The 27,239-nt window shown below is 42.9% G+C and overlaps 1 protein-coding gene across 7 annotated transcripts in view; it reads left to right on the top strand.

Annotated features, from left to right (window-relative positions):
- LOC133409170 (plasma membrane calcium-transporting ATPase 1-like) overlaps positions 1–27,239 on the top strand; it is a 79,726-nt gene that overhangs the window by 35,858 nt on the left and 16,629 nt on the right. For all 7 annotated transcript variants that reach the window (XM_061688814.1, XM_061688813.1, XM_061688811.1 and 4 more), the window contains 13 exons: positions 4,557–4,754; positions 6,035–6,292; positions 6,519–6,644; positions 8,225–8,350; positions 11,420–11,455; positions 18,514–18,687; positions 21,020–21,234; positions 23,216–23,458; positions 24,547–24,788; positions 25,853–26,090; positions 26,483–26,662; positions 26,746–26,833; positions 26,913–27,019. In XM_061688814.1, the coding sequence (XP_061544798.1) occupies positions 4,557–4,754; positions 6,035–6,292; positions 6,519–6,644; positions 8,225–8,350; positions 11,420–11,455; positions 18,514–18,687; positions 21,020–21,234; positions 23,216–23,458; positions 24,547–24,788; positions 25,853–26,090; positions 26,483–26,662; positions 26,746–26,833; positions 26,913–27,019 (2,231 nt within the window). The remainder of the gene's footprint in view (positions 1–4,556; positions 4,755–6,034; positions 6,293–6,518; positions 6,645–8,224; positions 8,351–11,419; positions 11,456–18,513; positions 18,688–21,019; positions 21,235–23,215; positions 23,459–24,546; positions 24,789–25,852; positions 26,091–26,482; positions 26,663–26,745; positions 26,834–26,912; positions 27,020–27,239) is intronic.

A 27,239-nucleotide genomic window follows, 5' to 3' on the forward strand; every position in this document is an offset into this window, starting at 1 on the left:
TAGCTGCTCTTTTTTCGTAGCGTGTAAGGGCAACATAGATTGAATGAATAGAATGTTTCTACCGTGCTTTACGCAAATTCATTACTTTGCCCAAAAACTTGGCTTCTGGTTGCGGTCACGTCATGTGACTGCCTGGCCCCATTCGATCGGTGAAATGGATCAACACGACACACAAAAGTCCATTCCCGTTCTTGGACTGCGTCTCCCCTCGTCGCCTCCCCCCGCCTACGTTACGCTTTGTCACGTGACTCCTCGTCTCACGTTGTCTCGTCCCGACACGTTGGCGCATCTGGCCCGAGGGCAGTGCCCCCTTGACTGAGCTGAGCTGTTGTCTGACGGGTGCGTTGAGTGCCATCCAAAGAGCCGCGTGGTGGGGGGGAAGGTGGTGCTTGTGCTCGTGGTGGTTTGCCAGGTTGGCGCTGGTCGACCTGGGCGCCAGATTGCATTTCTGCGGGAGGCATTCCACAGGGGAGGCTCCGGTCAGACATAAGTCGGCAATTTTAGGACTTGGGACTACGCGTGGGTCGGTATCACATTCTGAACGTGTGGTAACCGTGAGCAAAAATATTACGGTATTTAAAATTAAAGCTCTAAAATGTATTATTTCAAAATGTTTGAGTAAATAACAACTTACATTGGTAAACGGAAATAAATAGTCATTTTTTCCTCAATGAAATCAAAATGTAGTACCGCCATAGAAATACTTATTTACACTTAGAAACCAACTTCAAAAGGCAAAACATCAATTAGACGTTATCTTATCCAAAAGAACAGATTTTCTACAACAACAGTTGAGTACGCTAATAAATCAGGAAAATTCCTTGCGAACCAGCTTCAGCGCAATAAAGATGCTTATACGCATCTTCGAACAACCCAGACCAAAAAGAAATTGAAACTTTTATTAAGGATCGAAACATTCCTCAATTAAACACACAAATTAAAGACAGCCTTGATGTTCCTTTTATCCATCACAGAATTACGTGGCGCATGAAAAAATATGCAATCGGGACGAGCGCCTGGCCCGGACGGAATCCCCATCGAATTTATTAAAGATTTCTGGCCAATACTAGCGCCTGTATTTTTCAGAACGGTCAAGGAGATCAACGATAAAGGTCAAATTGGTAGCCATATGAGCACCGCTTCAATTCAGTTATTACTAAAGTCAGGTAAAGACCCCACTCGCCCGGCTAATTATCGGCCCGTATCGCTGATTAATGTAGATATCAAGATGATCTCGAAAGCCCTTGCAGCGAGACTTGAAAAGGTACTCCCGTTGATAGTCCACGATGACCAGACAGGCTTCATTAAAGGTAGAAGTTCCACAAATAATGTCAGACGTCTGTTACATTTAGTAAGCATGTCACAGCGTAAGAATCTAAATGCAATCATCACGTCACTTGACGCAGAGACAACTTTCGACACGGTTAACTGGGCTTTCCTGTTTGCAGTACTTTGCAAATTTGGCTCCGGAGACTCATTTATACATTGGATAGCAACATTATACAATTCGCCAGTCACCACAAGTAGGATTACTTCCCAAAGTTTTACATTACCAGACAAGGATGTCCACTCTCACCAATGCTATTTGCGATATTCATCGAACCTCTTGCTGCCGCTTTACATCAGAATGCTAATATTAAAAGGTATCAGCTCACATAATCAATCTGTATGCTGATGATATTCTTTACTTACAGGAACCCAAGTTTTCTCATCAGGGTTAGACTACTGTCAGACTACTCTATCAACTGGACAAAATCAACAATGCTCCCAATAACAGCAAACTCGTGGACTCCTGCAGATCAAATCCCAAATTACCCTATTCCGATTGGAAACATTAAGTATTTAGGTATTACTATTTCGTCAAAACTCACAACCAATCTAAAGTGCACACCACTTTTGGAAAAATCTCATCTGATTTAAGACACTGGAATAACTTGCCTATATCGCGACTGGGAAGAATAGCTACAATAAAACTGAAAACCTTACCTCAAAGAAATTATTTATTTTCAATGATTCCATTTAAGACCACATTTAAAAGGTTTCAAACCTTTAGATTCCGCTGTAACAGAATTGGATTCAAAAAAATAAGAAAAATAGAATCCGTCGATCCACTCTTCAGAAAAGTAAACAGGAGGGAGGCCTAAATGCTCCCAACTTGAAACACTATTATTTAGCCAACCAATTCCAATAGCTCATCAAATGGTTGCACCGCAGTGACGAGTGTGATTCTTGGCTAGAATTGGAACAAATACACTGCAACAACATCAAACTCCCAAAACTCCCATTTCTTTCCACAAGTCTTAAACACCATGAATGCTTCAAGAACCCAATCATCGCATCCAGATTAGAATCGACAGGATCTCAATTAGCTCCCAGTGTGTCATCATCCCGATTTTGAAATGAAGAATATACCCCCTTCCTTTTACTACATGGGAACAACATGGAATTGACCACCTACAACAACTATTTAACAATAATGTTTTTAGGACGCGTGAGGAACTGTTCCAAGAATTCCAAATAACAGGCGGAAAATGTCTTCAATACAATAAATTAAAAGCGGCAATTAAAAAAAATAAATAAATAAAAGAAAAAAGAAGAATACCAACACTCCAGAGCACACTCGAACAGCCGGAGTTTGTCAAGCAAATAGTGAAGCTTCTCCCGCAAAGTGAAAGAAATCTTTCAAAAGTTTATAAATGAATTTCATGTACTAAAGCAATGCATTTACCAATCACCCAATGGGAAGAACACTTTTCCATGTCCGCTGACCGTAGCTACTGGATACGGATTTGTAACAATACGTTTAGAATGACACAAATCTACAGCTTATACAATATAAAGTGCTCCTGAGAACACACTTTACTCAGTGCACTATGGATAGAAAATCTAATATATGCGTGCAATGCACCCAAATACCCCAGGCACCTATTTTCATGCTATATGGGAATGTACACCAATTCAATGCTTTTGGTCTTCGGTTACACAAAAACTCTCTGGCCTTTGGAATTTCAGGATGCCACTTTCCACACGATTGTGCATACTGGGTGACTTAAGCATAATCGACCTCCCTAATAAATATTCACAATCATTAGTGGTCGCATTAGCTACCGCTAAGACCTGCAGGAGCCATGCCTCCTAATCACTCACTGAGCACATGCTCACACCACCCACTGTATGTATTTTTCTCACTAATCACATCTGGGCACATATACATAACAAAGGGTTCCTGGGGGACTGGTATGGGGTCGGGAGGGTGGCGTTGGGTCCCTGCGGAGCCCACCGGGTGGCCGGTTGTCAGGGCGCCTCGGTGGGGCCGGCGGACCTCCCCGGGTCCCTCGGTGTGGGACGTGTCCCGTCCACCGGGCCGCTCTCAGGTGGAGGCCTGGGCCCGATCCCGATCCCACCCCTCGATTGATCGGGCGGGGTCCTCGGCCTGCGCAGTGTCAAAACGGTGTCAATTCACTTGCGTGTGTCCGCAGACACACGCCCCTGGGACTCTTTCGCTGGGTGTGAGACCGCTCGCTTATTGTGAAAAATAACTCATGAATATGCGAATTGCTTGTGTGTCCCCTCACTTATACTCTCGTCCAATAGACTTTTATAAATTACATAGTCAATCCCAGCCCACGTCAGTTGTACAGCCGAGTTCACGACCCTCGTCCTGCTGTCCTTGTCCTGTTCCATCTCGTCCTGTCCTTCCCTCACAGGGTGGCGCGCTACAGCGCCGTGCGACACTCCTATTTAACGTTTCATTCTTGTAGATAATGTGGTGATTTACTTCGCTCATCCTGTTTACAATTAGTGCGATGTCTTTTGTCTTTGTTTCTCTCTCCCTTCGAGAAACTTTGTTCTGTTCGACTGATCGACTCGGATTCTCAATGAAGCTCAATTCTAATACCGCAGCGGACGCTTCAAAACTCCACTGTGACACAGTAAAACTGTTCCGGCATAAAAGGGTTACAGAGCTTCCATTCCGCTTGACCGAACAGCGGAACAGGACCAAAAAAAAGTCATTATTATATTATATTCCTATTTCTCAGAAAGTTAGTAGCTACTTCTGAGCTTTGTGAAGTCAATTGAATGAATTGATAAAAAGTAACAACAGAGCAGAAATGATCAGATTTTAGCCACGCGAGTTGGATAGTGAGCTAGTTAGCCTCAGTAACAAAATCTTTTTCTATTACACCGATTGTGGACACACTAACTCTCGTCGCTGATTGCAAATCTGCATTTCAAGACAACGTTATATTATTATATTGAATTATATCTTATCGGAAGTATTTCCTCCTATGGCAGCCACTCTCTGTTAGCACGTTTGGCATAACCTTCCTTACCAAGCCGCGGTACCCGGACGAATTCCCAAAAGAGACAAAAATCACTTTTTCTACACTGATGACAAAAAACTGCTCATACAGCTGATAGAAAGTTTTAACGGTTTGGTAACCGTGACTTTTTATAACCGCGTTATTTCTTAAAAAGAACAAAAAAATGGATTGTAAATGTGTTAAGACCTGAGACTGGCACATATATGACCGAGTGCCACTTGTGTCCCGTAGGTCTGTCCGGCAACCCAGTGGACCTGGAGAAGCGACACACGGCTTTCGGGCAGAACTTCATCCCGCCCAAGAAGCCCAAAACTTTCCTGCAGCTGGTGTGGGAAGCCCTTCAAGATGTCACGCTCATCATCCTGGAGATCGCTGCCATCATCTCGCTGGGCTTGTCCTTCTACCACCTGGAAGGCGGAGACAGTGAAGGTCCGTTTGCCGCCTAGAGATCTCGGCCGAGGCCTCCGTCAAAACGCTTGAAATTGGAACGTGTTGGTTCCAGGACAAATTCAAATCAATCGTGGGCACTGATTGCTACCTAATGCCTAGTTCTGGAGGATATGATTTGAGCAGGGGCAGAGGGCTCCGCCGCCCCACACAGGACAGGGAGAGTCGGCTGGACAGTCGAAATACATTCTTAATGTTAGTATTTTAGCAATATGTTGTTTCTATGGTAACATGGGGCAGATCACTCCGTTGTCCCACATAGCTGAGAAAAGACAGGGAGTGGCAACAACGCACATCTCGCAATTGAATCACTTCTACTCTGTATTATTTATAAAAGGACGATTGCAAAGTAAAAAAATACTATGTTCGCATTTAATCCAAAAGCTTTTTTCACGGTAACTTGGGGCAGAGGGTACCACTGCCACACACAGCTGAGAGAGTCAGAAAGTCTGATGCCGTTGAATCGCAACATTGTATTGTATATAAAAAGGCATTTTTCCAAGTTCAATTTTTACTTTGAGCTTTTTATCAATATGCTATTTCCACGGTAGCTTGCGGCAGAGGCTCCACTGCCCCACACACCCGAGAAAGGACAGGGAGAGTCAACGGCCAAATTCAGAAAGTATGATGCAATTGAATCAGTGCTCCGTATTTTACGTGGAGAAAATACTATTTTCATATTTAAATTGTATTCATAGCATTTTAGCAGTATTCTGTTTCCATGGTAACTAGTGCCAGAGATTCCACTGCCCCACACAGCTGAGAAAGGCAAGTCAGCGGTCGGTCAGTCAATGGTTAAAATGTTACTGTCATGTTAGCATTTTTTTTTCGGTTTTTATGGTAACTTGGGGCAGAGAGATCACTGCCCCACACAGCCGAGTAGAAAAGTGTTTCTGCGCGTCTTTTCCAGCTTGCTACAAAGTCGGCAAGTGTGACACATTACTACGACGACTCAGTAATATATATTTAATTACTATTGCCAAGTAAAACATTTGACTATGATGTCAACATTTTATCAGTAGGCTTTTTTAGCAGTAACTTGGGTCAATGGGCTCCGCTGCCCCCACACAGGCGAGAAGGCCGGGAAGAGTGTGACGCATTCATCTGGCAATTGAATCACTACTACACTCAAAACGTAATTTATTAGTGTTAGCATTTTTTTTTTTTCTCTCATCAAGATGCTGTTTCCATAGTAACTCAGGGCAGAGCGCTCCCTGCCCCACACAGCCGAGTACAAAAGTGTTTCTGCGCGTCTTTTCCAGCTTGCGGGCAGGCGTCGGGCGGCGTGGAGGACGAAGGCGAGGCGCAGGCAGGCTGGATCGAGGGCGCGGCCATCTTGTTCTCGGTCATCATCGTGGTGCTGGTGACGGCCTTCAACGATTGGTCAAAAGAGAAGCAGTTCCGAGGCCTCCAGAGTCGCATTGAGCAGGAGCAGAAGTTCACCGTCATTCGCAAAGGACAAGTCATTCAGATCCCCGTGGCCGAGATGGTGGTGGGGGACATCGCCCAGATCAAATACGGTACGCAAAACGCAAACGTTTGTTAGCATTCGACTGTAAAAGTCTTGTTTGGTGAAATGGTACCAGACAACAGGGTAAGATGTAAAATCCTGATTAAGCTGCCTTTTAGTGCTTTTTGCTTTTCGTTCTTTATTTATTGATTTTATTTATTTTTTTGTTCCGGTTGATGTCTTGCTAAATGCTAACATGTTAGCAATTGATCAGCGTTGTTCTCTCGGACCCGCAGGAGATCTGCTGCCCACCGACGGGATTCTGATTCAAGGCAACGACCTGAAGATCGACGAGAGCTCCCTCACCGGAGAGTCCGATCAGGTCCGCAAGTCTCTGGAGAAAGATCCAATGTTGCTGTCGGGTGAGTTTTAACCTGGAACGCCCCAAAAACGGATCCAATTTGGAGTTCGATCAAAACTGGCGGGTCATGGTGAGCGACAATAAACAGAGAACAGGAAGTGGAATTTGACTGTGATATAAGACTGTGTGTCTGTGGCTACTTGAAAACCCTATTCCGCACTTGAGCAGTGTAGCGTCAACTACTGGCGAGGAGTTCTTACGATATGTCAGATTAGATTTTTTTGCCCCAAATATCGGCGACTGGTATCGGCAGCCTTCACGAGTACCCGATACGTTAAAAGGGCGGTATCGACCTGATACTGATACCTGCTATCAGCACTCGCCCCTTCTTACTCGTTTGAAATAGTACGTGACGACAGAGCAAGATGTAAAATCATTATCCGTCTACCGTGACGATTTTTGTTCGCGTTCCTGTTAGCGCTGCCGGTGCTATCTGATTACATGTTAGCATGTTTGCTTTTGATCAATTCCTATTAGAAATCGTAGGGCAGGATGTAAAACCCTCGATGCTTTTTGTACTCAAGTTTACTGTTAGCGCTGACGCTGCCGTCTCACGACAGCGTATGTTAGCATGCCAGCCGTTAGCATTTTAGTGATTCTTATTAGAAATTGTACCCTTAAATAAAAAGCAACGTAACAAGTGGCCACCATCTTTGTGTCATTTCCTAAAAACTAAAAACGTGGAATGAGCACTTGAAACACACGTGAAATCCTCCATAACCAAGAAATTCACAAAAAACCAAATTATTAATCCTACTCGTGGATGACTGAGAATCTGCACAGACAAATCAATTACCAAAGTACATGACCTATTCTGCTGCCCGCACTGCTCTTCTCACAAATACGAGCTTCCGTCCATCCATTTTCGGAGCCGCTTCTCCTCGCGCGGGTCGCGGGCGTGCCGGAGCCTATCCCAGCTGTCATCGGGCGAGAGGCGGGCTACGCCCTGAACTGGTCGCCAGCCAATCGCAGGGCACAAACAACTCATTCGCGCACACGTTCACACCTACGGGCAATTCAAAGTCGTCAATGAACCTACCACGCATGTTTTTGCGAGGAAACCGTAGTGCCCGGAGAAAAGCCACGCGGGCATGGGGAGAACATGCAAACACCACACAGGCGGGGTCGGGAATTGAACCCCGGTCCTCACAACTGTGAGGCAGACGTGCTAACCAGTCGCCCACCGTGCCGCCTAGTTGAGGAGATATGCTGCGAAATAAGGAGGTTATACTGTTTTATTTCAATTTAAAGGTGTTTTTTGACCAAATCTTCTGCAGGCGATATCACACAAAAAGATTCTCCCAACAGTCCATTTTTTTTCGGCACAAAAACTCAATTTCTTCAGAACCCTGGATCCGATTTTCAAAATGCTCGCCGTGTGGCGCTCGGGTCGAAGGGGCCGTTCCCACAACAATCAGCATTCTGACAGACTCGCCTCAGGGAAATCTCGTCACGTTGCCAAATTAAATCGGCACATTTTGTTCTCAAGTTAGCTGTCTTGTATGTTATATATTATATGTTAGAATATCAATACCAAAGATGTCTTTCTTTTTTTTCTTTTTTTTCCCCCCACCCCGCCAGGGACGCACGTGATGGAGGGCTCGGGCCGGATGGTGGTGTCGGCCGTGGGCCTGAACTCTCAGACGGGAATCATCTTCACGCTGCTCGGTGCCGGCGAGAACGGCGAGGAGAAGAAGGCCAAGAAAAGTACGGATGAGACGCACACAAACATGAGCGACAACAACAAAACACCAGAACTCCATCAATGTTTCTTGTGCTCATTTGGACTTTTGTCAGCCAACAAAACAACTTGACACAAACTATGTGAAATGACTTCATAGGCTGGATTTACACTACATGCTTAAATATGACGTATGATGATGTATGTATGTGTCAGTGTTGAGATCAAATTTGATGCGATGCGGCAGTAAATGTAAATATCATGTAAATATGCTATAGAAGAGGCATGTAGAACAATAAATAGCATCTAAAGATTGATTGATTGATTTGTATTTATTTATTTAAAAGGGGGCAATGCACGTTAATGAGCACAGTACAATACTTGTGTCAATGTGCCGAAGTTAACATATACAGGAAGTCCTCGACCTACGACGTTTCGACTTTACGACGCCCGTGCCGCGTCCGCCATTTTGTCCCGGCACCGTAGTGTTTCTGCTTAGCGAGTAACAGAAGTATTTCGTCGTAAATTTCGACTTTATCGGTGAAATCCGACTTACGCGGAAATTCGGGTTGCGTCGCCAGCGTAGGAACGGAACTCGTTCGTAAATCGAGGACTTCCTGTACTGTAGCTAGTTTGCATTCGTAGTTCCTTAACAGATGACTTCCTACATGGGCAAGACATATTAACGATATTCACATCAAAACCAGGTCTAAAGTGCCTAACTTAGAAAATGCAAGTGGGAAAGTGCTTTCGGTATTTTGAAATGATTCAGTGTCCAGCATGACATCATCTTATTATTCAAGACTTTTTGGGAAACAAATTATTATTTTTTTTTTTGTTGGCAGATTTTCGTCCATTCCCTATCTCCCGCGAATAGTCGGGGTCCACTGTTTTTTTATGAATCGATTAATCTGTTGATTGATTTATTTATTTTTTAATTATTAATCGATGACTTGAATTAAAAAAACAAAACAAAAAAAACCCCCAAAAAAAACAGGACAATATTTCAAAATGACAGTCCAGAGAATGCACAAACATAAATTAAGATTCCTTTACTGGTTTGATCCGTAATATGTCAGAAAATCAGCAAAAATGTTCATCATTGTTTTCCAAAGTCAAAGCCGATGTTTGCAAAGGTCTTATTTTGATTCAACACAAAGATTGTTTGCATTTGAGAATATTTACTTTTGGGAGGCTGAAAGTCTGAGGATTTAGACAATTCTAAGATAAACAAGGTCTCTAAACGATAAATCGATGATTAAAATAGTTGTCAATTAATTTGATAATCGATTCATTGTTACACCAGTGTTTTCTACATTAGAAATACATCTAGCATTGAAAGTAAATGTAAATGGTGCAATAATAAAATGCGAAGCCGAGCTGCAGTGTAAATCCAGACAAGTGAAGTAAAAAAAAAAAAAAAAAACTCGCGCGTGTAATTAACCTTACACGTGACTTCTTCTTGTCAGGTTGACCAATCATCAATCATCAGTGTGGCGTTCCTGTTGAATGAATGAATGAAATAATCGTTACAATGCCACCGCCTCCTTGATTAAGCACGCGCCTCTACTGGTATTTTATAAGAAAAGACATTTTCCCCCCAAAAAAAAGGATCTTGCTGTGTACGCAGAGCGGCGTAATGCCGCCGGCGCTGGCGACTGCGCTCTCGTAGTGTTTATGATTTGCTGCTGATCACGCTCTCTCGTTCTTTAGAATTTTCTGTCCGCTCGTTTGTCTCCTTGGCTAACGTTTGAGTTTGTCGGTCATTTCATTTGGAAAGTGGATGAATGGACCAAGTCGGCGCAAAGGCGGACGCAATGTGCCTCAAGTGTTGTTTTATTTTATTTTTTTTACGCATTTCGCAAGCAAGTCAAGTGAGGAAAAAAACCCACCAAATTTGACACAAGATCATATTCCCCAGGAGCTAAATAAAAATATAAATTAATTTATAAGTTTCTATTTTATTTAAAATGAAAAATGTATTTCTTCAGATGTTTTTTTTTTAAATCTATTTATTTTACAGTACATTTTTAAGTGCATCAAAAAATTAACACTTACAAATGTTTAATTAAAAAATATATATTTATAAATGTTTTATACATTTAAAAAAAAATCACAATCTCAATTAAAAATAATGGAACATGATACAAAAGTGGTATTTTTAAAAAATATGCTTTTTAATTTGTGTAAATTTTTCTAAAATGTATTAACCATTTTCAAGTCAATTTTAAAAATATATATATTATTAATCAATTTAAAAAAAAAAGAAACCTGTTTTCATTTATACATTTGTACAAGAAATGTATTATACAGTACGTTTTTAAATAAATCATGATCACATGAGCTTTAAAACTATGAACAAAGTGTAGCAACATTTTATTTTTTAAGTTAAAATTTAAAAAAAGATATTTAGAATAAAATATTAATTATAATTTCATTAAGAAAAACAACCAACATTTCTTAAAATAATCAGAATCTCAATTGGAAAAAAATAAAACATAATACAACATTATGGTATTTTTCATTCAAAAGAAAAAAAGCTTTGTAATTTATTATATTTGTTTAAAAATATATTGTACTTTTTAAAACTTGTAACCCTTAAGATAAGAGTGGAATTATACTGTTATTGTCCAACAGAAAAAACAAAATGTTGTAATCATACTTTTTCTTTTTCCAATTATGATACATGTTTATAACTTACTATAATATTGCACAAATTATTATAACTTAATTTTTTTCATAAATTTAAACTATGGCAATTGTAATTATAAAAGTCTCCTTAATGTTATTGTTTTAAATGTGTATTTGTTGCGCATGGATTATATATATATATATATATATATATATTTATTTTTTAAAAACCTGATTGGCAAAAAACAAAATGAGCATTTGATCAAGTTATCAGCCATGATTGGTTGGCTCCTGCTGAACGCGACGGGGTGTGAGTGTCTCTCTCTCCTCTGATTGGTCCATTCCTGCCAACAACACGCACAGAGCACACACGCACGCACACTGGCACTGTTTGAAGTTCTCCTTCAGTTTGATTCTTTTGATCCATCTTCTCAGCATTCCGCCCTCTCTTTCTGTCCGAACAGGTAAAAAACAAGGACCCCCCGAAAATCGCAACAAAGGTAACCCCCTCCATTCATCCACCTGTCGCTCTGTCTCGCCATCCTCCCTTTCCTCGTCCTCTCCCTCTTCTCCTGCGTCCTCTTCCCCCGTCATCTCCATCCAGAGGCAGGAGGCTCTCTCTCTCTCTCTCTCTCTCTCCCTCTCTCTCTCTCTCTCCTCTCTCTCTCTCTCTCTCTCTCTCTCTCTCTCTCTCTGTTGACAAAGGGGGCTGTTCTCTCGCTTTTCCCGGGTGCAACTCTCCACCTTCCCCACCTTTGCCTCTGCTTTTGTCACGGTGATGTTTATTTGTATTTATTTATTTATGTATTTATTTTTGCAGCTTCTTTAGTTCAACGCGCATCCCCGCTGATGTGCGCTGCTTACACTAACGACATGGCTGCCAACAGAGACCGTGTTGACAAGTTAGGACAGTAGAAGAAGTCTGTTCTTTTTTGCTGCATGACTGTATTCTACATTACCGCCTCCTGGTGGCCAAGGCGGGCACACTAAAAGGAGCAACACAATAAATTGAAGCATTAAATCACAATCCACAAACAAGGGTTGGGAACGACAAACCTGATGCGACCGGATAGCCGTTCGTAAAAGCGAGCGATGAGACCGCATCGGTAGCAGCAACTCCGTTATCGATACAAAATCCGCCAGAAAGCCTTCGATAAGTCTGTCGGACGACTGAGGACCGGATATCGCGAGGCTAGGAATCGATTGCCTGAGGACTTTAAGCTTTTAATCTCATATGACAAGCGCAAGCGCTGTGCTCCGCAGGTAACGTTATGTTTACAACCAAACACGGCAGTGCCGGATACTTGCGACGACATCAACATCAAATAGCTTTTCAGTAGTTCATCTACTTTCGGGGTCACAGCGATAGCAAAGAAGCGTTCCCCCAGGAGTTGTAAACATCGACTGTGACGTCACGCGACGTACCTTATCTCGAGTCCGCCGTCGACACCGGGCCCGGCGGCGAAATGTGCGCCGCAGGTTGTAAAGGTGCAGACGATATGGCAAAGGTGGGGTACGTCGCAGCAATTTACTCGGCAAACTAACGCTTCTTCTCGAGCGCTCGCGGTCCACTTGGACGTTCGAGTCGGTACTTTGCAGCCCTAAAAAGAAACTGCCGAGACGACGCACAGCCGGGGGTGTTCCGAAGCCGACGCGACAATCGGCAGTTGAACTAAGCTAGTCGTCGCGACTTAAAAGTTGAAAAAGTCACTCAGCACAAAATGCACGGAACGGTATGGGAGACCACCCGCGGTGCTTTCAATATTGTTCGTGCAGAGTTTGCAAAGAATATATATATATATATATATATATATAAAATCAAAAATGTACGGAAAGCAACAATGCTCAGGGTTAAGTGGCCTTTTAAATGTTTGAAAACAGGATAAAACAAATGTCATGTGATAGAATTGGGTCAAGTTGAGCATCTACACGTGCAAATGTTAACTCTCGCATTTTTTTTCTCCACCAAATGAAATCGAGAATCGTATCGCTCCCATACTGAGATCGACTCGTATCAAATCATTCCGCCCGTAAAGAAATCGGTTTTGAATCGAATCGCGATTCGAGAGGCCGATTCAATACATATTTAAATACAGGTGTATTTAAATATGGGGGGGGGGACATTTCAAAGCTTCTTTGCTATCACGAGATTTGAAGGGGAAAGACACAAAGAGCAAAACCTGTTTTGAACAGTCTCATTGTTATTTGCGTTTTCTACAATCGGAAGGGAGAAGAATCGATTGAAATCAGATTCATGTCAAATAAATAAATCAAGGTTTTGTTTGAATCCACATTGCACAGCCCAAGTTGACGTGGGGAGGAAATGAAGCGCACCCCTGAGTGCCTTTGGAGTGTTAAGTTAAGTTAAGTTAAGTGTGCGTGTTTGTTTCTGATGCCTTTAGAAGCACACTCGTTTGTCTGTCATCGCACACGTCGGACTTTCTGGGCAAGGACGCGCTCACACGCACCTCCTACGGTTTGGGCATCTGCTGCTATTTGTGCCTTTGGTGGAAACCCAAATCAAGCGCACCTTCTTGTTTACATATATCCACTTTTTTATTTCTTGCTTTTCTATATACAAATAGAAAAGATATACATGCACACTATTTCATCCATCCCTTTTCAACACCGCTTATCCCAACTGACTTGGGGCGAAAGGCGGACTACACCCAGAACCGGTCGCCAGTCAGTCGCAGGGCAAATATAGACACGCACAACCGTCGGCACTCCCATTCGCGCCGTCACTGAGTGGCAACTGAACCCACGCTGCCCGCACCGACGTCAGGCGAGTGGACCACGACACCATCAGCGACATACACGGTATTGAGAGAGTTTTTATTTGTTCATTTTTTTACGCGAATTAGTTCAAAGTTCAGTTCAAAGTAGAAGAAGAATCCCCTTTTATTGCCGTGAACATGCACATGAAATTTGTTCTCTGCATTTTACCCATCACAGTGAAGACACACACAGGCGCAGGGGGCAGTTCGGGGTGTCGGTGTCTTGCTCAGGGACACCGCAGCCGTGAGTCCGGCCGGGGATGTCGGCGGATGGTCCGGTCGGGGGCTTGAACGGAGTTTCCCTCAATATGTTGCTGACACGGGCTATTATTACCCTCCAAATACTTTCAGTTCAGTTCCTCGTTGTCGCCACGCATTCGGTCCGCACTCGTAGCCAGCTGCAGCTCTCACACTACAATCTCCAAAAACGTGTTGCTTCAGTGGTCTTTTTTTAAATGAGCAATTAAAATATGAACAGGACTTTTGTTCTTAACGTGCCAACAAAAACACGCAATACAAGTGTGACAGGAGCGATGGTGAAAGGACGTCGATAACTTTGCATTCCTTGCATCTCTGGCTGACTATATTGACAAAACATTTGATCTCATCTATTCTTATATTACAAAAACAAAATAAATTCCATATTAGGACAGAGGTACAGTGTTTTAACTAAAGCATTCTGACACCGATAATATTTTCGAGGCTTGACACGGTCACGATTTTTGGGGCCGAGCGGCGAGTGTAAAAAAACGATCACCGATCCGATTACAAGATGGAGGAATGTGTCTATTTACAGGACCTGTTCATTTACTGAATACACTTGTGTACTTAATTGCTCCAAAAAGGATATTTACAATCAATAATGTATCTGTGTTCCTCTATTTATGCCAGTGAGGCAGAGTGACAGACAGAACAAATGATCAATGTTCTTCTATTAGATGGCAGGAAGTACATACAGTAATGAATGTATCTACTTTTTGGGACATTTTTGTTTGTTGGTGTGCCGTGAGATGTTTCAGTTGTAAAATATGTTCCTTGGCTCCATAAAGGTTGGAAATCGCTGCTGTCGTCAGATCGTGCGTTCCAATCAGTCGGGTCGAACCGACATTAAAACATGACAGAAAGAATGGCTGCTGACTTCCTGTCATTAAATGCCTTTATTTTTAATGAAATGACTTCACCCGCACGGAAACTTGACAGCATGATTCGACAGAACGGCGGTACAACCGTCAGTGCTAGCAGTAGCTTGCTAGGCCACCTAACGTTAGCCGTATCGTATTGGAAGTACGCGAACGGAGCTCCAGCGAGCCTTAAACCGGCGTTTCGCGTCAATGGCTTGCAGCTTTTCGCTCGGTCCGCCGTGCAAAATTTGTAAAAGTCGGGTATTTAAACATTGTTTTCTTTTGCGGCCTGTGTGACACTTTGCGCATTTGCGGGAGTTGCCCCCCCCCCCCCCCCCCCCTTCCGAAAGCGAGATGGCGGCTTCTTGTCTTCATCTTCCTCCTCTTCCTCCTCCTCTTCTTCTTGATTGGTTCTTTGCAGGTTGTTGCTCAGGACTTTGATGTTGTCTGGTCGTGGTCGTCTTCCTCCTCTTTTTCCTTTCGCGCTGCCGGCCTCATCTCCTCCTCTTCCTCCTCTTCCTCCTCCTGCCATCCGCCCCTCCCACCCAGCTGTCGTGGTTCTGCATCGCTGTGGTTTTTCGGGTGGTCCTTTTTCAGTTTGTCGTCTGTCTGTGGACTTGCTGTCATTTTTTTATTTATTTTTTTTGATTGTCAGACCCCCCACCCCCCTCCCCCACTGCACACACACACACACACACGCGTCCCCTGGTGCAGTCGTGCTGTGATTGGCCGGTGGGTCTCAGTGTCAGTTCCTTGTTGTGTGCTCGAGCAAAGTTTCCTGGTTTGAAAGTCACCCCATCCAGCTTCATCATTCCAGTGACGCGTTGTGTTTTTTTTCATAAATGTTTTTTTTTTCATAAATGTTGACATAACATTTTTTTTAAAAAAGTCGAATCTGTCAATCATTTGTGTAAACCAGGGAGAAAGGCCAAATGATTCCTGATTGATTTATGACGGCCGATTGCTTTATTGCCCTCGGTAAAACAATGAAAAGGCAAAAAAAAAAAAAATAATAATAATACAAAATCAGAGGTACTCACTTCCAGATGTTCAAGATTTTGTTTAAAGGTTACAGTTGTTTTATGAGGGATTATTCATCTTTATTGTATGTCTTTTGATGGTCTGCCATTGATTGTTTTGTCACGGCTCATAAATCAACGCGCGCCTTCGTTCGTGACATGGAAACCGTTTCAAAGTTTGAAAAACAATCAGCGCGGTGCATCACAGGATAAATGGTAGGAGAAATGTCAAGTCAAAGCCTTTGTCCGGTAAAACGCACCCACGAGCTGCGGAGACTGAATTTCCAGAGCGAGTGGTCAAACTTCACCGACGTGTTCCGTCCGCTCGCAATGACAAAAACGCAACAATTTTGCAATTTACCAACAGTTGAACATTTTCAAATTTGGCAGCAATCGGACTAAATCTCTGCCAATAATTCGTTAGTATGGTTCAGCGCCATGAAAATGGGCAATCGTCGACCGATTGAATGCTTCAGAGCACCACGGCCGACGACCCGTGTTCCTTTGAGCACGGCTTCTTCGGACTTTCTTTGCGGGTCTGCTCACGAATCGCGTGTCTACCGAATTTCATGCTGCCGAGTCAAACTGGCTTCTGAGGCTGAATTAAATTTAAAAAAATAATGTAAATAAATCCCGGGCCATATTAAAATCAATGGTGGGAACTCAAGAAATAAATCAGTTTGTTTTTCACATCAACGAGCACTAAATGTGAGGCGTTAAATGTTGGCTCTCATTTCCCATGAGCCGTTTAAGCGTCTAAATGCGTCAGATTAACTGAGGTGGCTTTTCGCCGGGCGAGCAGCGGTGCACGCTGGGAAACGGCTCAGTGAAAAGCAGATGCAAATAGAGCGCTCGCTTATGCAAACGAGGCCGAGACTCGCTGTCGGCTCTGCGAGCTCTCGCGCGAGACAAAGAAACTCTCCCTGTGTACGATGTTGTAGTGCGGGAGGTCGCCACCTTTCCGGGTCACCATCCTCAATCGCCAATTGACGCTTTCAACTCTATGCTGAACATTTGCGTCCGTCTCGCTGAACTTTTTTTTAACAATTTTAGCTGTGGTAATGTAAATGTCATGAAACTTCAACTATTGTATAGCAATAATATACTGTTGCTACCAAATTGTACCTTTTGGCTCTATCGTGGCCTTTTTTTTGGAAAAACAAATTTTGATTCCTTCATTCTCGACTGTGAGTCAACACATGAGTAGTTGCATTTTTGACGTTTTCCACCAGATCGTATCTTTTATCCATTTTTGGACAAATGTATTTTTCTTGGTTTCTGACAGAGGTGATTGATAGCTTACTGAACCTCAATGGAACAAATGACGTCATTGTGATTTGAACAATTGGCGAATACCCTCTTCCGACCTTTATGTTTTGATTTCAGAGGTGGAAGAAGTAGAAAGGCTTTCTTGTTAGCACAAAAAGAAAAAAGGTGGTACTGTACTGAGATGAGAATAGATTGAAAAAAATCCTTTTTGAAGTTGTTTTACAACCTGTGCATTGTGCAAAGGGGCTGACGGTAAATTTTGGCCGCTCAACAAGCCTCCAAAAATAACGGGTGCTACGCTTTACGGAAGAAATTCGCAGGTGCTGACGGTAACACAAAAAACAAACGCATTTCATGTTGCTTCATCGAAGTGGCTGCAAAGGTCAGAGGTTAGCCCCAACCCAACCCTGAACCCGAACCCTAAGACGGACTTTCCGTGTCCTTTTGGCCATGACCTTTTGATACTTTTTTGGTGGGTCTGGTCATGACAGACATGCCTATCAAATTTCATGTTGCTGATTGAAACTGGATTGGCTGGCGACCGGTTGATGGCGTGCCCCGCCTCTCGCCCGAAGATGGCCGGGGATAGGCTCCAGCCCGCCCGCGACCCGCGCGAGGACAAGCGGAATGGAAGAATGATGAATGAATGAATGAATGAATGAATGAAACTGGATTTGGAAGGCTGCATTTTATTTTATTTATTTATTTATTTTTTGCCCTACAAGACTGGAAAATGTCCGCTAGCAACAAGTAATGTCAGACTTCCTGTGCCTTTCTGGGCCGTCCTCTAGAGACTTTTTTTTTTTTGCGGGTCTTCCGACGATAGACTTGACCACCAAATTTCCCGTCGCTCAGCGAAAGTGTCTTCGAGGGCTGAATTTTCCCGAACAAATTGTGGGCTGTGTGAAAATCGACGCGACAAACATGACGTGTGCACTTGCGCGTGTGAAGTTAAGCGCTCTGTGTTGTAATCGATCCGCTGTTGTGTGTATTGCGTCGGCTGCTCTTCATCACAATCTGGTGTGTGTGTGTGTGTGTGTGTGTGTCCGTGCGTGCGCGCGTGTCGACTCCAAGCTGCACGAGAGACTTTCGATTGTTGTCACGATGTAAGCGACTCTGTGCCCTGAAAGACGAGAGAGGTCGTGGGGTCGCCACGCCGGGGCGCTTCCTCCCTGCAAAAACAACAAAAACAAAGTTTCTCCCTTTCGTTACCCTCGCTAACCTTTTCTCTGCCTCTCTGCCCTTCATCCTCTGCCCTTCCTCCTCTTCCTCCGTCATCCGTGCACACTTTCATCCGTGTCCTCCTTCCTCCTCCTTGCAACACCCCCCCCCCCCCCCCCCCCCTTTCTTTTCTTTCCCCCAAATACACCAGCCAAGACCCAGGACGGCGTGGCGTTGGAGATCCAGCCGCTGAAGAGCGAGGAGGCGGGCGAGTCTGAGGAGAAGGAGGAGGCCAAGCCGGTGAAGAAGGTGATCGTGCCCAAGAAGGAGAAGTCGGTGCTGCAGGGGAAGCTGACCAGGCTGGCCGTGCAGATCGGGAAAGCCGGTGAGGCGCTCGCGAACGCGCACACGCGCCTTCTGGGACATCGCTGTCACTTGCTTTCAAGTGACCGCTCATACCGAGTTTACGCACGGTACCTTGGCAATCTGTTAAGAAGAAAACTATTCTGGTGAAATCCTTTCTTGTTTTTAAAAAAAAAAAAAAAAAAAAAAAAAAAAAAAAAAAAAAATCCCATGATTGAATGGAACAAATCGCATCTTTTTTTTTCTTTTTTTTGTATTTCGGCTACGCTTGAGCTTAAAAAATATTTTCAGTTTAAAAAAAAATGACAATTACTCATCTATTTAAGTATTGTCTTTTATTTTGTATATTTTGTTTCATAAATAACAATGTTGAATCATTGTTTTTCCTCAACTGAAAAATCACAATTTACTCTTTGTATTTAATTTTTTAAAATATAAGTAAAAATCGAATGAAATAATGTCAGGTGGTATAAATATTAACTACGTGATATGAAATTGTCTTTTTATAATTTAAAGAAAGTCATTGCAAAATTCTAACTTTCCGCCTCTGCTTTCCTGGGAGAATGTTTTTTCTTTTGTTACCTTTTTATTTTTGGAATATTGAAAAGTGATGAATGAAATGATGACAAATTATATAAAATATGTTTTACTCTTATTAGTTATAATATATTAAATGTAGTAAAATAAAATTACTTATGTAATCCTATTTTAAAATAATAAAAAAAAAAAAATTCTTAGAATGTAGTATCATTATTTTCCTCTTTTTATCTTTAATCACGGATTAATTTTTATACAGTTTAGTCCCCAAAAATCACACATATGCTAGATTTATAAAAAAAAAAAAAAAAAAAAAAAAGAGACGTTTAGTTTGTTGTATTTTCATGAAAACTGTTTATTTTCCTGCAGCTGCTCGGTAGCTAACATGCTGAGCCGCCGACCTCCAAATAAATGTGTGACACGCGTTCCGTTAATCGTGCACAAATCATTCAGGCAGACGCCGGCCAGGTCACCAGCCACTCACTTTTATTGGCTCTGCCCCCCCCCCCCCAACCCCCCAAACCCCACCCCCCTCACCTCCACCCCAGATTCATCCCGGAATTGACTCGCTTTTTCAATCAACCTTAATTCTTTTACGTCGTACATGGAGGGACGGAGGCGCCCTCGCTCATAACTGGACGCAGATTTTGATAACTTATTAAAATTTGAACGGAAACATTTAGGGCGGAGATTGAAGCTGAAAAGCTGTGTCCGTTTTGAATCGGCTTCGAATGCTGTTGCTAACCGAAACAGCAACACCCACGGTGGCACGTTAACAGCCAATGAATTAACACATATTCCTCTCCGGAGACAGAGGTAACTTTTCAATCGCTAGCCAAAATGGCAGCAATGTTATTATTATACACAATATATATTTTGTTGTTATTAATATTATTACCCGCAACTATCTCCACAAATACACTCAATACAGATACAATTAATCAAATTATCCTGCGTGCTTTAAGTCTTCTTCATTAAATGCTTTTATTACAAGTCGAGCAAATACAACTAATTTAAAATGTTACTATTTTGAATTATAATATCTAAAAATTTTGCCACGCCATTTTATTTTATTAATAAAAAAAGGAACAAAAAAGAAAGTCTACATTTATTTTCGTCCAGCAATTAATGGAGAAGAATAATCATCCCACGAAAAGAAATTATACAAAAATATATTACTATAATAATAATAATATTATTTTGACTTTTTTACTGATTTTTCGAGGTCAGTCAGTTGAGGAAAAATAAGCATATTATTCTATTACAAAACTCTACTAGAGATTTATTTTTATTTTTTTTGCCTTTCCTGTACTTTATTTTACTGATTAATTAGAAATTGAAACTCAAAGTTTTTTTTTTTGTGTGTGGTTTTTCAGTGGAGGAAATAACACTCCTCCATTGTCAAACATATTTAGCCCTATCTTACTTACTGAAAATATTTAAAGGTCTCATATTTTGGCTCTTTAGTGACACTCTAACATGAACTTAGTATAAAGTGTCCATTTTATTTCAAAAAACAAAAACAAACACCTTTGTTTTGTCATGCGAGTGTCCAGAAAAGGCCCCTCTGACAGCAACTTCTGTTTGACCCAGTTTTGTAGCCGCTTTGTTCATATTTGACAATGTTTTACTAATATTTAAAAGGATAAAGGAAATATTTTTTTAAAAATGCCCATATTTAGTTTTTTTGTTTTTTACTGTTTGAAAAGAAACCGCAAAAATATATTTTGGGAAAAAGATTGTATACAAAACAAAATGCCACATCTGTATGAAAGATGTCAGCGCGTTGACTCCCCGCCCGCCGTTGTTGCGCGCAGGCCTGATCATGTCGGCGGTGACGGTGATCATCCTGATCTTGTACTTCGTGATCGACACGTTCGGCATCCAGGGCCACACGTGGACGTCCGAGTGCACGCCCATCTACATCCAGTACTTCGTCAAGTTCTTCATCATCGGCGTCACCGTCCTGGTGGTGGCCGTCCCCGAGGGCCTGCCCCTGGCCGTCACCATTTCACTCGCCTTCTCCGTCAAGGTTCGTCCATATGCCAGCGTTGCGCTTACGGGATCAACTTTTCCAGATACGAACCGTCGCTCAGCTGATTTTCTCGACCTGAGTTGCGTGCCAAACCTTTGGGAATCGAGCGCTGTTTTGCCAAACGAGTCCTGGAAAACTGAACATAAAACAAAGGATTACGCATTGTGTGTATTTCACCAAACCACATCACTTTCTTACGAAAGACTGCTAGCTTAATGCAAAAACACAACGCAAAACGCCTTCGGCAAGCTAATAGAACTAGCATCGACGTTACGGTTTTAACCCTTTAAGCGAGATTCTATTTGAACACAAATGGTGCAACAACGCATATAGACAGACGACGTAAGAGTACTCACAGGCATACATTTGTTATCTGCTGTGAAAAACGACTCATATTATTGCAGCTTAATTATGGCTATCTTCTTCTGTAATTCATCATTAAATAGTTAAACATAATACAGTGGACCCTGGCATACTCATGGTTCTCCGATTTACAACCGTTTTTCTATTTTTAAAAAAAAAAACATTTTTCCATTTCTTTTTTTGTTTTGTGTTGTTTTTTGTTTTTTTTTCCTTTGGGAGGTAATTAAACTCAAACGCCTATTGCCCATTTTTTTTCAAGAAGTTTTGAGAGGATTAAAAAACCCAAAAATATTTGTTTCCCCTTTTTCAATCTATACAGTGGGTACGGAAAGTATTCAGACCCCCTTAAAATGTTCACTTTGTTCTATTGCAGCCATTTGCTAAAATCATTGAAGTTAATTTTTTCCTCATTCATGTACTCGGCACCCCATAGTGACAGAAAACAAACCAATTGTTGACATTTTTGCAGCTTTATCAAAAAAGAACAACTGAAATATCACACAGCCGTAAGTATTCAGACCCTTTGCCGTGACACTCCTATATTTAATAATACCGAAGGAGTGGCTTCAGAACAAGTCCGTGACTGTTTTTGAATGGCCCAGCCAAAGCTCTGACTTAAACCCAATTGAGCATCTCTGGAAAGACCTGAAAATGGCTGCCCACCAACATTCACCATCCAACCTGACAGAACTGGAGAGGATCTGCGAGGAGGAATGGCAGAAGATCCCCAAATCCAGGTGCGAAAAACATCATTCATCGAAAGACTCATGGCTCAAAAGGATGCTTCTACCAAATACTGAGCAAAGGGTCGAAATACTTATGGCTGTGTGATATTTCAGTTTTCTTTTTTAATAAATCTGCAAATATTTCACCAATTCCGTTTTTTTCCCCTGTCAATATGGGGTGTGTGTGTGTGTGTGTGTGTGTACATTAATGTGGAAAGAAAGTAACTTAAATGATTTTAGCAAATGGCTGCAATAGAACAGAGTGGAAAATTTAAGGGGGTCTGAATACTTTCCGTACCCACTGTATACCTCGAAAAAGGAGAGAGGAGTATTTTTAGTATTACGACGACCATCAATTAGCCGTGGATTTAGGCAGTCCCTATCCCCCGCGACTGTAATTAAGAATCATTTATCAACAGTTAAGTAATAATTATTATTCATCATCAAACCTTAAACTAAGCCGATTACACGTTGTGTATTCAACCAAACCACATAACTTTGCATGCTAACACACAATGCTTATTGAATTATGATGATGCACAAACCGTTTTAATTCTTTACATTCTATTGAATTGTTATTACTGTATTTTATAACCGCCTATGAATATTCTCATTCATCCCGCTCATTTCATTCTTAGGGTTATGAATCGATCGCAACTGGACAGATCTGGATTTGTAAAATCGACAATAATGTAGAGTGCTCTTATCGTATTTCCCCCCCAAAAAAGTTAGAAACATTTGTGTTGGCGTTTTATGGGGTGTCGGAACGGATTAACGGCATTCCAATTCATTTCAATGGGGACAGATGATTTGAGGTTCGAATTTGGTACGTCGGCGGTATCTGAAAGATGGCAGTAAACGTCTGTGTAACGCCGCCGTCCATCTCGTAGAAAATGATGAAGGACAACAACCTGGTCCGACACCTGGACGCGTGCGAGACGATGGGCAACGCCACGGCCATCTGCTCGGACAAGACGGGCACCCTGACCATGAACCGCATGACCGTGGTCCAGGCCTACGTTGGAGACACTCGTCACAAGACCGTACCCGAACCCAGCGCCATCAAGCCCGACACCCTGGAGGTCCTGGTCAACAGCATCTCCATCAACTCGGCCTACACCACCAAGATCCTGGTGAGGACTACAAAAGCCTATGCTAAGCTAACATGGCTGCGCTTTACTCACACGAGATGCAGAATTAAAGTTGTAACATATGCTTAGCTAACATACTAAGTCTTCGTTTCCTCGGACAATATGCAGAATTCAAGTTTTAGTGTGTGCTAAGATAATGTGAGTCCCAATCTTTTCCCGCGCAAGATCCGCCAATAAAAACTTGGCGTGCGCTAAGCTGACATAGCAAGTCTCCATCTTTGCCCGCACTCGACGCATAATTAAAGTCCGACCAAGCATTTCCCAAGCTAATGTTGTAAGTCTAGAACCTTACTTGGACAATATTCATAATCAAAGTTTCAGCATATGCAAAGTCTACTTCTTTACTCGTACAAGATCTGTAAGCCAACATAGCAAGTCTCCACCTTTACTTGAACAATATCCCTGAAAAAAATATCCCACTAAAAGCTTTAGTATATGAGAAGGTAACATAATATGTCTACATTTGTGTTCGGACAAGATGCGTAATAAAGTTGTAGCATGTGCTAAGCTAACGTAGCAAGTCGGCATTTTTTACTCGCACAAGATCCTTCATTAAAGTCTGACAACTAGCATATGAGAAGCTAAGTGGTAAGGCTAGAACCTAAGTGGTAAGGCTAGAACTTTCCTTCAACAAGAACCACAATTGAAGTCATTTGTTTCCAAAAAGTTGGTCCAATTGACGGTCTCGTCAAAAAATAGTGCAAAAACATTGAACATAAAAAGACTTTTGCTCAAAAGTTACAAGCATTTAGTTGTTGTCTAATTGTTCGGCTACCGTTAGCGGTCTAAATCTTTACCCGGTGCGCGTTATTGTAAACAACACAAACAGAAGCAGCACATCAGTCGCACACGAGCCGAAGCAAAGCTTTTTGTTGACAAAACCTTGGCGCGTTGTAGTTAGCCAGTCGGCAGCTGCCCGTCTAGCAAGCCGCGTGGTCACTCGGCGCTCCTTCTTATCAAGGGGAAAAAAGAAGTAGTCAAAGTCCTTTGTCTACAAAGAGCTCCGATCAAGTCAACGGTGAAGTTCCAGACTAACTTCTGCTGGATCTTCTTCGTGTTTTTGTGGTCAGCCTCCAGAGAAGGAGGGCGGTCTCCCCCGCCACGTGGGCAACAAGACGGAGTGCGCCCTCCTGGGTCTGGTTCTGGACCTGAAGCGGGATTACCAGCCCATCAGGGACGAGGTCCCCGAGGAGAAGATGTACAAGGTGTACACCTTCAACTCGTCGCGCAAGTCCATGAGCACCGTCATCAAGACCGCCGACGGAGGCTTTCGCATGTACAGCAAAGGCGCCTCCGAGATCATCCTCAGGAAGTGAGTCTCGTCTATGTCTGAGAGCCGGTCAGTTGTGCGCGCGAGTGTGAGTGAATCGCTTTTCAGTAGTAAGGCCGATGACGTGAGTTCTTCGTGCGAGAGCGTTTCAGTAGTGTGTTGGGTGGGTTTTAGTACTGCCTGTGAGTGGGTTTCAGAAGTGTTTCAGTGGTATGTGTGAGAGCTTTTCATCAGTGTGTGGCTGTTTTGTATTGTGTGTGTTTCAGTAATGTGTGTCTCTGTAGTGCCTGTTAAAACGGTTTCAGAAGGGTTTCAGTCGTGTGCGTGAGAGAGCCTTCAGTAGTGTGAGTGTGAGAGTTTCAGTCGTGTTTCAGTATGTGAGTTTCAGTAGTGTGTGAGAGTGTTTCAGTAGTGTGTGTGTTTTAGAAGTGTTGTGTGTGAGAGCGAGACTGTTTAATGTGTGTGTGTGTGAGCGTGTTTCATTCACGTGTGAGAGGGTTTTCAGAAGTGTTTCAGTCGTGAGTGTTTCAATGTTGTGGAGTGCGTGCGTGTGAGAGTGTTTCAGTGGTGTGTGGCTGTTTTAGTAGTGTATTGTGTGTGTTTCAGTAATGTGTGCGTGCCTCTCGTGCCTGTGAAAATGTTTCAGAATGGTTTCAGTAGTGTGCGTGTGCGTGCGCGCGTTTCCGTTCGTGAGTTTAATTAGTGTGTGAGCAGGTTTCAAGTGTGTGTGAGAACGTTTCCAAAAGCGTTTTAGTAGTGTGTGTTTGCGTGTATGTATATATACATATATATATATATATATATATATATATGTATATGTATATATGTATACGTATACATATATATATATATATATATATATATATATATATATATATATATATGTATATATGTATACGTATATGTATATATATATATATATATATATATATATATACGTATATATATATATATATATATATATATATATGTGTATATATATATATGTGTGTGTGTTTGTGTGTGAGCGTGTTTCATTGTGCGCGAGCGTTTTCAGAAGCGTTTCAGCAGCGTGCACTCACGCGAGAGCTTTTCCCTGTTAAGCCGTCCTCCCGCGCCGCCTTCAGGTGCTCGCGCATCCTGGACGGCGAGGGCTACCTGCGCGTCTTCAAGCCCAAAGATCGCGACGAGATGGTCCGCAAGGTGATCGAGCCGATGGCCTGCGACGGCCTGCGCACCATCTGCGTGGCCTTCAGGGACTTCCCCGCCGACGGCGGCGAGCCCAACTGGGACGCCGAGAACCAGATCCTCAACGACCTCACGTGCATCGCCGTGGTCGGCATCGAGGACCCCGTCAGGCCCGAGGTACCCCGAACGCATCGCCGCTACACCTCATCGACATATCCATCGAATGGTACATTAAATAAACATGAAAGGTCGTTTAAACATGCTACGTTAGCGCTGTAGAGACCATCAAAAATGTTAACACGGTGTCTTAGAGATGTATAAACTTTAAAAATGATGTAAATATGGGATATTACTATATTACATCAGGTGTATGCACATGACATTTGTCATTAATTATTGGTGAATTAGTCATCATTAATTGTATATACTTGAGATATGCTACATTACACGTACGTATACTAAATAAAATGCTGCATTCGAGGCGTATGACATTAGATATGATGTCAATCTTCTACATCAGAGGGGCATCAAAACTAAATATGATGTAAATATGCCGCATTTGTCGACAGGTCCCCGAAGCCATCTCCAAGTGCCAGCGCGCCGGCATCACGGTTCGCATGGTGACGGGCGACAACATCAACACGGCGCGCGCCATCGCCACCAAGTGCGGAATCCTGCTGCCCAACGAGGACTTCCTGTGTCTGGAGGGCAAAGAGTTCAACCAGCAGATCCGGAACGACAAGGGCGAGGTGGGCGGAGCCCCCGGCATCCAACTTCAGTGCGAAGATAACCGAAAAGCAGGAAATGGATGTTTTGGGGTTTTGTTTGACAGGTAGAACAAGAGCGTCTGGACAAAGTTTGGCCCAAACTGCGAGTTCTGGCGCGTTCGTCGCCAACGGACAAACACACTTTGGTGAAAGGTGGGAGCCTCGTTAAGGGTGCTAATAGCCGCTAACGAGCGCGTTGACTGACGAAGCCACACTCGCCCCTGTGGTTCAGGCATCATTGACAGCACGGTCGGAGAGACCCGGCAGGTGGTGGCAGTGACGGGAGACGGAACCAATGACGGGCCCGCGCTCAAGAAAGCAGACGTCGGCTTCGCCATGGTAACCGTTCGGTCTCATCCCTCAACCCAAAGATGTAGAATTGATCACTGTATGAACGTCTAAATTAATGAGCATCGATGGATTCATAGTACGCCAAAAGCGCTGCTACCCCGGTTCTAAGAGTTCCCGGCAGCGTAGACGGACGATGGAAAACTCGCGCCAAAGAATGTGAGCGTCGAAGTTCAATTCATCCCCGAGCGTCAAAATGATTCATCGGAAT

This window comes from Phycodurus eques, chromosome 10 (genome assembly GCF_024500275.1).
Source record: "Phycodurus eques isolate BA_2022a chromosome 10, UOR_Pequ_1.1, whole genome shotgun sequence".
Lineage (NCBI taxonomy): Eukaryota > Metazoa > Chordata > Actinopteri > Syngnathiformes > Syngnathidae > Phycodurus > Phycodurus eques.